Genomic DNA, 10,508 nt, shown 5'->3' on the forward strand with positions numbered 1-10,508 from the left:
CCCATTGCTCTGTGGGTACCCAGGGGAAGACATCTTGTGCTGAATCATTTGAATCCTGCTGCAGTGTACTGTGGCCTATTTGAGCATAGCATGTCAGGAATGCCAGATGTTGCAAAATGCTGATCACAGTTCTCCAGATAGTCCAACACACAAAAATTGGAGTGACCTACTGTGACCTTGTAGTTCCTTTCATTAAAAGTGGACAGGTGTCTTCTGACCTTTTCCCAGCATCAGGCTGAGATTTCATTCAATTGTAGAGCCTCCTCCAGTTGTCGATCACTATGCTTTTTTTGCACACCTTGCTCTGCTTCCAGGTGCTCTCTCAAATGGGCATTCGTGTTTGGCCAGTAGAAACTCTGCTTGGCTCATCTCAGGTACCTCCGTACCCAAGTGCGAAGTGTGTCTTCGTCTCACAATGTCAACTCTTAATTTTGCTGTAATTACTGCTTAGTACTGCTCTTTGAAATTTCACATTTCTGTTTTGCAGGAAATGTTGACATTTTGAAATTTGTTTTCTTTCCAAATTGAAATATTTTCAAAATTTCCAGCAAAACAGAAATTCTGAAGAAGAAAAAATGTTTTGAAAGCTTGTTTTAAAATGAAATTTAAATTTCTTTAAACTATTTCATTTAAATAAAATGTTTGATATTTTTTATTTTTACATTATTTCATGACACCTCAGTAGTTGTACATAATATGTCATGTTTTACATGTACATTTGCTATATTATGCTTTCTCTTTAAACCACAAGTAATTTAAATAGATTTTTAAAACATCAAACTTTTAAATATTTAGTTACATATTTTTGTATGATAGCAATAAGAACATAAAAATAGCAAATATATATTGGAAGATGAAATTTCATTTTATTTTTAAAGTGTCTGCACTACAGAAGTAACTGCATAGAGACAGATACCTGGTCGGGATCCTCAGTACAGTAGTTTGCTACTTTTAAATCTGGATCCAATCCCACCGTTCTTTCTCATGACAAAATCCTGAAAATCTGGGTCCAGGTACTGCTCAATTACACCTGGGCTTCTTAAGTCACTTACTGAAGTAAATTAAGGGTCATCCCACTGACTTCAAGGGAAATACTTACTCTGTTTTCAGTTGCATCAGTGTAAGTCTATGGCTCCCTGAATTCAAGTAGCCTGTAATAATTGTTAAAAGCAGTAAGGAGGATTGGCCAAGCTGAACAAGAGGCAAGCTAATGAAAATTGTGCATTTGACCCAGTCTTGCTTCTTCCAAAGTTATGCCACCTGAATCTCCTTTCAGAACAGTTTTACATATATAACTTCATTGATTTCAGTGGGTTTGCTTACACTGGTATGAAAGGAAAAATTGGTCTTGGGGTTTAAATCGAGAGATCTGCCTTTCTTCAAAAATAAGCAACCAAAAAAAGGTTTCTTTAACTCTAACTGCTAAAATTAATTGTGAAATAAGCATGCTCAGATCTTAAAAGGGTTAAGAACAGTTCTCCTGCAAAAATCAGACAGGGGAATATGGGTAAAAACATGGAGATTTCAAGTTCTTCACTCGCACATAAAGTGTTAAATATTGGTTTTAATTCAGAGGTTTAAATGGAGATTTAAACCAGATTAGGAGTACTTAGAATTTAAAATTTGCCACGGCAGATCTTGTAAATTTACCGTTATTATACATAGTTACAGATGATAGTTGCTTGGCATAAGAAGAGAAATCCTAACCAGGTGCTGTTGGCCCCACCTCAGAATACCTAAAAAGACTAAATTTATAGACGATCAATTCTTAGCTGCTGTTTCAAGGGGATTTTCCCATTTATTAAAATTCTCCTTTTTCTTTTTCCTTAAATGACCTGTAGCAACCCTAGAAATCAAAGTCCTATTTATTCACCGCCAGCAGCAGCAGTGCTCCGTTACCCAAGCTTAGATTTTAATAACATACTAAATATACCAGGCCAAATCCTCACCTTAGTGCTATGCAGGTGTGGAGCTGGCTGACCGGCTGTGCCCTGGCAAGCTTTACATAGCCATCAAGAGCTCTTGCCTCAGAGGCAGAGTCTTAGGCTTCACTGCAGATGGCCACATACAGGAACTGTGGCACTTCTGTGGGAGATGATGAATCCTATATGCCCTAGTTCAAGGGCTGGCCCCTCCAACGCTGTTAGAATGGTCCAGGCATGAGACGAGGTTGCTGACAGGTTGGAAATGGTGGTGTCAGCTGGAGCCCCTGGTACCAGTGATTTAGTCGCATATGATAAGTGTAGAGATACTGTTTATTTTTATTTATCATTAAACATTAGGCTTAAAGTGGGATGTTGAAGTGGTCATGTTTTTACATGTTACATTTGCTGTATTATACTTTCTCTTTGAAACACAAATAATTAAACAGATTTTTTAAAACATCAAACATTTAACTATTTAGTTACATCTGTTGGTATGATAGCAATAAGAACATAAACATGGCAAATAGAGTGGCAGTAAAGGATGTGATCGACTTAACAGTTTCTCTGGTCAATTTAACTTTGCATTTTCTGACCTTGATGCATTTATGTTTTCAGACATCACTCTGTATCAGCATATACATATTTATGCACCGACTCTTTTTTTAAGGAAAAATTAGGAGAACGGCTATTGATCATGTATATCAGTAAACACATTATACATGGGGCTGATCCTATAACCACTGGCATTCAAATCTCCTGTTGCTATAAACGAGAGTTTAGAATGTGTGTAATGTGCAGGCTTGGGCCCTTAGGACCCAGACCACCAAGTGCTGAACACCCTCAGTTCCCATTTAGATCAGTGTGTTTCAAAGACACTTGGAAGTTATAGGAGCCCTTCAGCACCCCAGAGGATTGGGCTCACTGTGCCTTTATTTTAATGTGCACAATGTATTAATGCCAGCAACTGCAGTATGATATTCTGCATTTATTTGACTGAGTTTTAACTGTACTTGGTCCCTCTGTTGAATTCAGTGCTCCCGTATGTGTACAGGATCATACGTAGAAGTAAACAGAGCCCCGTTTATGTGTAATGCACAGAGCTCCAGACATACCGACGTGAAAAGAATGCCTGGAATGGGAACTCTCCCCTGTAGTTATTTCTGAACTATAGTTCTTTCTACATGCCAAAGATCCTTGTCCCTAGAACTGCCCCAGGCTTCCCTAAACAGAACATTTGTGAGTTATATAAGCACAGACACGAATCTGGAAAACATATTGATATGAAAATTTCCTTACGTTTGCCCCTGTTCTTGAATGACTTCTCCATCTCGCCCCAAAATTATTTTTCTTTGGGCAAAGAACAAGCATGAGAAAGGTCACTCCAAAGGGGGGAGGGAAGAAGAGAGGCTCTTACACCAGGTGACCCCAGTCTCAACTGACAGAGCAGCCTTTGGAGATTGCCATGGGGACTTGTCTGGTGTCCAAAGCCATTCCTGTATACAGGTTCCATTTGTCCCAGGTACTGTTACTCTGGCTGGCTTCTCACAGGCCTTCATTGACCAGCCACTCGGGGCAGGATTATGACTGGGGGATGAGGAGGCCCACTGCCTCACCAGGAGCTCCTTGAGGCAGTACAAAAGGTGTATGTCTGCTGATACATCCTTCAAAAGTGTGAACTATGCACTGTCCCTGCATGGAGGTAGCTCTACTGGCTCGTGCAAGGATTTGGGGGTGGGTATCATCCCACTTCCTCCTTGCCTATTTTAGGGGAGTCTTACAGTCTTGTCAATGGAAATTTTGCCAGAGTCTTTGTGCTTTCTGAGTGCAAGGACTGGGGATGTACCCAGCCCCTCCAAAGGGACAGAAAGGCCCAGGCTCCTTGCACCGGACCGTTACCTAGCCCTTTGTGCTTCCACAGGACTGTCACAGGCTGACCCTTGGAGAACTGAGTTACGCGTTTCCTATATTAGGCTCATTCGCTGCCTCATGAAGTTTAGTTGGTTTAGATGCACAAAGTGTGACCCTTTCTCTTTGGGAGCTGTTTTTTTCCACTTGTTCCTTCCACCTCCCTCGCAGCAACATACAATTATAGGACAGAAGATGACCAGGAAGTACCTTTTAGCTCTTGAGTTTATATAGCTATGCCATGCTTGCTGTCTTCCCTCCTTTCGCACACCTCTCTAATGCCCTTTAAAAACAACTTTATGAATTGCTTCTTTTGCTGCCTTAGTTAATTGCATTTGTTAATGATTTTCTGTAAAAATTCCTTTTCATGCTCAGCTAATACTTAATTGATGGTCCCATGTACAAATGTACATGGAAAGACTTAAATTAAAATGCCAGTAACTGAAGGCAGGCAGCATTCATGCAAGGTGGCTTCTCATAAACTCATTGGAGTCTGGAAACTAGATGGTGTGAAAATTAGTTCTTAATAACATCCTGGCAGATTTGTGATTGAATATTTTGCTATTGAATAGTAATGTATCTTTGCTGGTGAGGCAAATGTAGACCATGAGTTAATTTGAGCAGTGGTGCCATGTTTACAGAAGAGCATTTCCAAGTATTCCCTTTGACTGAACCACAGAACGCACATGGAGAGACTCACAATGCATGCAAACCTGTGTAATAAACCCAGACTAACATTTTCATAATAGGTTATATAATGCTTGGCTCCTAAATTAAAAGTAGACTGATTTTTTTTCAGAGATACTGAGTGCCTACAGGTCCCACTTAAATGCTTCCTCTCTGAAAAGTGACTGTAAATACAGCACTGGGTGGTTCCCTGTTTGTCTCTCAATGACTCCATAACTAATACGCTTGGTGGTTTACAAGTGTAAAGCTGTTCCTTCTGCCAACCCTGCCAACTCAACCTGGGATCTGAGGGTCAAGCTGGGCTCTTTCTGTCTTTTGCATTATCTCCAGTAATAAAGGTTCCACAAAGCAAACTACGTCTTCAGCTACACTTATGCAACCCCCATTGCCTTCCAGTTATGGCCTCCAAGTCCATTGCCTTCAGTTGGCTTGCATAGCTGTAACTGATTGTGTACTAACTGCCAATCAATTGATGATGCAGACAAATCCTGCTCACATAGTCTCGGTTGTGTTGGCTCTGAAGCAGTAACAACTCACCCTGCAGATAGGATTGTGAATAAACAAAAGAAGCAGATCTGCTGAGTAAGAAGGTGCCATTTTTCACATTCACTTCTCCGAGAAGAACTGAGCTGTAAAGGGTGTAGAAACAACCGTGGTCCCCACACAGCTCTAGTAGGTATTGGTCCCCAGTCACAGTGTGTCCAGGCGCTTCTTCTGGAGCAGGGCACCTCTACACTACCCTTAGAGGGGATTGGGTCTTGTGGCACAGTGTAAACTTCTTTCTTTTTAATGCAGGTAGCTAATGAATAGAAAATAAACAAGTATTTTATCACATTTTTAGAAATATTTCTGTGCAAACTCTTTGACTGTTATGATTCATGGAAAGGGGTTGGCTATGGGAAGAATCATTTGCAACCTCTCTGCATTGTTATAAAGTTAAACATTTAACTTGTAGACTCCCTATATTAAAAGCTCCAGCACTTAATAGTGCATCCAGTAGCTATTAAGGCAGAGGGACGTGCTTAAGAAGCAGTAATGCCTAAAGGTGATAGTGGATAGCAAACTAGATATGAGTTGGGAATATGATAAAATAGAGGGAGGACCCAGTTTTGATCTACAACGTAACAACCTGTAGCAGGGCAGTTATACTCCTTGGTGCCTCTGCTGACAATAGGGTTGCCAGGTGTCTGGTTTTCGACCAGAATGCCTGGTCGAAAAGGGACCCTGGTGGCTCCAGTCAGCACAGCTGACTGGGCCACTAAAAGTCCAGTTGGCTACAGCAGCCGGCTCCACGCAGCTCCAAAAAGCGGCCGGCATGTGCCTCCGGCTGCTAGGTGCAGAGGTGGTCAGGGAGGCTCCACGCACTGCCCTATCCGCGGCACCGGTGACGCCCTGAGCGCCAGCTCTGCAGCTTCCATTGTCCAAGAACCACAGCCAATGGGAGCTGCAGGGGCAGCATCTGTAGACGGGGGCAGCGCGCAGAGCCCCCTGGCCACCCCTCTGCCTAGGAGCCAGGGGGACATGCCAGCTGCTTCCGGGAGCCATCTCAGGTAAGTGCCGGCCGGAGCCCACACCCTGAACCCCTTCCTGCATGCCAATCCCCACCCCAGCTTTGAGCCCTCTCCCACACCCAAACTCCCTCCCAGAGCCTGCACCCCAACCCCCTGTCCCATCCCTGAGCTCCCTTCTGCACTCCAAACCCCTCAGTCCCAGCCCGGAGTCTCCTCCCGCACCCTGAAACTCTCATTTCTGGCCCCACCCCGGAGCCCGCACCCCCAGGCCAGAGCCCATACCCCCTCCCATACTCCTGCCCCAGCCCAGAGCCCCCTCCTATACTCCAAACCCTTCATCCCTGATCCCACCCCAGAGCCCACACCCTCCCTCACTCCAATCCCCTGTCCCAGCCCGGTGATAACGAGCGAGTGGGGAGGGAGTTAGCGGGGGCAGGGGGCGGGACAAGGGTGTTCGGTTTTCTGCAATCAGAAAGTTGGCAACCTTAGCTGACAATACCTTGAATTCAGTGCTCCAGTACTCTCTTTGTGACTCTGGTGAGAAAACACCTTGTGTACTAATTCCAGGGTTTTATCCTCTCTGTGGACCAGATTCTTATACTCTTACAGTGATAGCGCCTGGTTCAGTCTTGCTCACGTCAATGAGAACATTGGTGGAGAGAGGCACTACTTCACATAAGGGCAGCAGAATCTGCCTCTATATGGATTCTCTCTAGTGCAAGAACCTTGGTGCTAATTGCAGGAACACCTCCCCTCCCATTCACTATCACAGATCACTTGCAGTTTGTATAACATCCTTGTGGCATCTAAAGCAATGTCTTACCTGGAAAAGTAATATAGGAAAATATTTAATGCATTTTTATCTCTATCTTAATGTGATTGAGCAGATGGAAACCAGGAGGGGAGCCAGCACCATGCAGCCAGCCAGCTTTCCACAGGCCACCAGCAAGTGGTTCACAGGCCCCAGTCTGAGAATCCCTGCTGTTTTGAGCTCTGGGCACTTTGTTACTGGAATGATTAAGACAAATGGGGAAGGGGGGGAATTTAGAGATGAGCAATAAAAAAGAGTCAGAGATTAGAATGACTTGCAAGGAATGATTTAAAAGAATTAAATATACTTGGCTAAGGGACAATTTCCTGGGAACATAACTGTTTACACCTTTTGAGTACACCGCTACCTCGATATAACGTGACCCGATATAACATGAATTTGGATATAACGCGGCAAAGCAGTGCTCCAGGGCGGTGGGGCTGCACACTCCGGTGGATCAAAGCAAGTTCGATATAACGCGGTTTCACCTATAACGCAGTAAGATTTTTTGGCTCCCGAGGACAACGTTATATCGAGGTAGAGGTGTACTTGTAAACATCACAGAGAGAAGAATTATTTAAGGTAGCACAAAGTAATAGATATAAGAAATTTTATTTGTATGTGAGAAAATTATTCTTAACTATGAGATCTACTAGACTGTGGAGAAGTCCCAAGAGGCAGGATGAAAGTCCCATCACTTGTGGCATTTAAAACTAATCCGGATAAAGCCTTTGAGACAATAGTGAATACAACAATCTTGCCCTTCCCAGGGTTTGGACTAGATGTCTTTAATAGGTCTCTTCCACATCTGACTTTTCTAGATATTGCTCTTTATGGGTAGAAGGTAAACAAAACGCAAGGTCTTGCTGTCTCAATTCCAAACAAAAGTGGTACACGTCTTGTTGATCAAGGAATGTTGCAGAGTACAGCCACAGCATTTGTCATTTTCTTTTAAAGTGATGGGTGTTGATACCTGTCATCTGTCAGGAAATGGTATAATGGATTAAGGTATATTTATAGCAGTCTCAATTGCTGCTATACCAGATGCCAAGTTTAGGCCATACCATTAGTAATGCATAATGAAATGACCTAAGTGAGAGGTAGGCTTTGGGGAATAAAGGCATTTGAGCTGGATAGCTCTAGTATGTGATCTTACTATTAAAATTAAGCTTCTGGCCTCTGACTGAAATGATGAAAATAAATCCTCCTATATTTTTCTATATTAAAAAGCTATGTATGTAACACGTTTTTAAAGACAGAATATTAATCTCTCCCTCTCCTCTTGTCTTTTTTTTCCTAGGTACAGGACCTATTTATGCTACAGACCCACTCCTATATATGTTCCTGTTAATACTGCATAAGCTTGTACACTTATTAGTAAACCACTGATGGACTATTTTATCCAATATTCCTAAACCAAACAAAAAGGAACCTATTTAAAAACAAAACAAACCCTTGATAAGAACTGTAGTTTTAAAGATGGACAGAGAGAGACTGAAAGAAGCATGACAAATTGTACATGGGGAGGGGGAAACATATTTTTGGGGACGTTACACAAAATAAACCACCTAAAATAATGCATCTAGTTTCCAGATTATATGGTGTAAAGCCATGCTCTGTGCATGGCACCTATGATTTCTCTATTTTAATGTAATATTTTTTCTTTTCTAAACCTTCCTTCTGACTATTCATTTTGCACGAACTGTTGAGCAGTTATCTTTATGATAATATGTAAAGATGTTGAGTCAAAGCCCTTCTAAAGAAGGGAAATATTTTTAGTAGATTATTGTGTTTTAGGTTTTTTGGATTTCCTTTTTCTGTTTTTTAATTAAAGTAAATTATTTCTTTTTGAGACATTTTGATTAAAAAAGGCACATCTTACCATAATTAATATTCACTATCAATAATATTTATTTTTAAATAAAGATTGGAAGCAAGGTAAGACATTTGTTTATAAACTGTATTGTATATTGCTGAATAACAGTTGAATAAAAAGATTTTGAAATAATGTTTCTACAGCTGTGTATGAGTTTTAATGCCGTTATACATAGACAGCACTGAATTGGTACATGGATTGTGTGTTCCTCCTTCAGTCACAATTCATGGCTATTTGCCTACTTTATGAAGCGCTCAGAACATCCAAGAATCTTGCTATCTCCTGCCTGTTCACAACAAGCAGGGCAAAGGAATGATGGGGCAACATATAACTGTATATTAAATCTATATCAAAAAGGAATCTAGTGCCAGGTGTGTTAGTTTCTGGTCACAAAGCAGAGATTTATTTCACTTTGCTGATACCCTCAGTTTGGGGAAGTTGCTACATTATGCAAAGTCAGAAGGACCATTAAACAATTTGGAATGTTGAAGGTAGGTGCAAAACAATGGAATGAAAAAAAATTAATGTGCAATATTAATAAAATAAAAACGAATAATGTATTGTGTGGCATAGATAATACACCTCTACCCTGATATAACGTGACCCGATATAACACGAATTCGGATATAACGCGGCAAAGCAGTGCTCCGGGGTGGGGTGGGAGGGCCGCTGCGCACTCCGGTAGACCAAAGCAAGTTCGATATAACACGGTTTCACTTATAACGCGGTAAGATATTTTTTGGCTCCCGAGGACAGCGTTATATCGAGGTAGAGGTGTACTTAGTCCTGCCAGGAGTGCAGGAGACTGGACTAGATGACCTCTGAAGGTCCCTTCCAGTACTATGATTCTGTGATATAAGTAGGGCCTGAACCAACATGCATTGACTGCAATGGGTTCTGGATCAGGCTCTTAGATTTCTGTTGACAAATACCAAATAGAGCTGGTTGACTTTTTTTGAATGAAAAGGTTCCGCCGGGGCCCCCCCATCCAAATGGACTCTTTGAAACAACTTTTTTTTTTCACCAAAAAATTGTTTGAAAAAATTTTCATTAACAAAAATGTCATCTCTTAAAAAAAGGGAATGGTTATTGAAACTTCATCTTCATGAAAAATGGTTATGTGGGGGAGAGGTCAACTTCAAACTCTGAGATTGGTTTGAGACTGGGATAAGGTTTGCCTATGCAAGCTTTGCTTTACATCGGAGCAATGCAGCTATACTGGGGGTTTAGACAACACCCCTAAATATGTATTGCAAATCATCCAGTTTTTTTAAACTGTTACTGCTTAATTCTCTGGTGTTTGTAACTGATATAGTTTATGTTTACATCATTATGCAATATTTCCATTTATGTGTTTGAATTTCTGTCAAAGAGTAGGGAATTTATATTTAATATGCTTACAGTTATGGAATTTTTGGGGCAAATATTTAGAAACAAAATAGGAGGTTAATATTTTTACATTTGAACAACGTATTCATTTATCTTAAAGCCCTAATGTGATGAATCTCAATAGGCTCAAATGGAGTTTGATTTTTAAAAAGAGGAAAACAATCTTACCAATATAAAGAAAACCAACCCATAACATAAATAAGGAGTTGCCTGCTAAATGCCAGTACACATGGCTCATATTTTGTCGATACATTAATCTGTTTCAGATTTCATTCGTATTGATCAATAATAAATCTAGTTGTAAATGTAATCTTGTTTTTTGGCGATAAAGTGAATCTGACCTGAAGGATTTTTTAAATAGTTCATTCAATACTGCACTGTGCTAATGTCAGATTAAAGAGTTA

At 41.0% G+C, this 10,508-nt stretch overlaps 1 protein-coding gene across 2 annotated transcripts in view; it reads left to right on the top strand.

The window, feature by feature from the left end:
* VSTM2B (V-set and transmembrane domain containing 2B) overlaps positions 1–8,849 on the top strand; it is a 34,573-nt gene extending 25,724 nt beyond the window's left edge. For both annotated transcript variants that reach the window (XM_005289858.4, XM_005289857.4), the window contains exon 6: positions 8,140–8,849. In XM_005289858.4, coding sequence (XP_005289915.1) covers positions 8,140–8,228 — 89 coding nt within the window. In that variant the 3' untranslated portion in view covers positions 8,229–8,849. The remainder of the gene's footprint in view (positions 1–8,139) is intronic.
* Positions 8,850–10,508: the final 1,659 nt, after the last annotated feature.

This window comes from Chrysemys picta, chromosome 14 (assembly GCF_011386835.1).
Source record: "Chrysemys picta bellii isolate R12L10 chromosome 14, ASM1138683v2, whole genome shotgun sequence".
NCBI classification, from domain to species: Eukaryota; Metazoa; Chordata; order Testudines; family Emydidae; genus Chrysemys; species Chrysemys picta.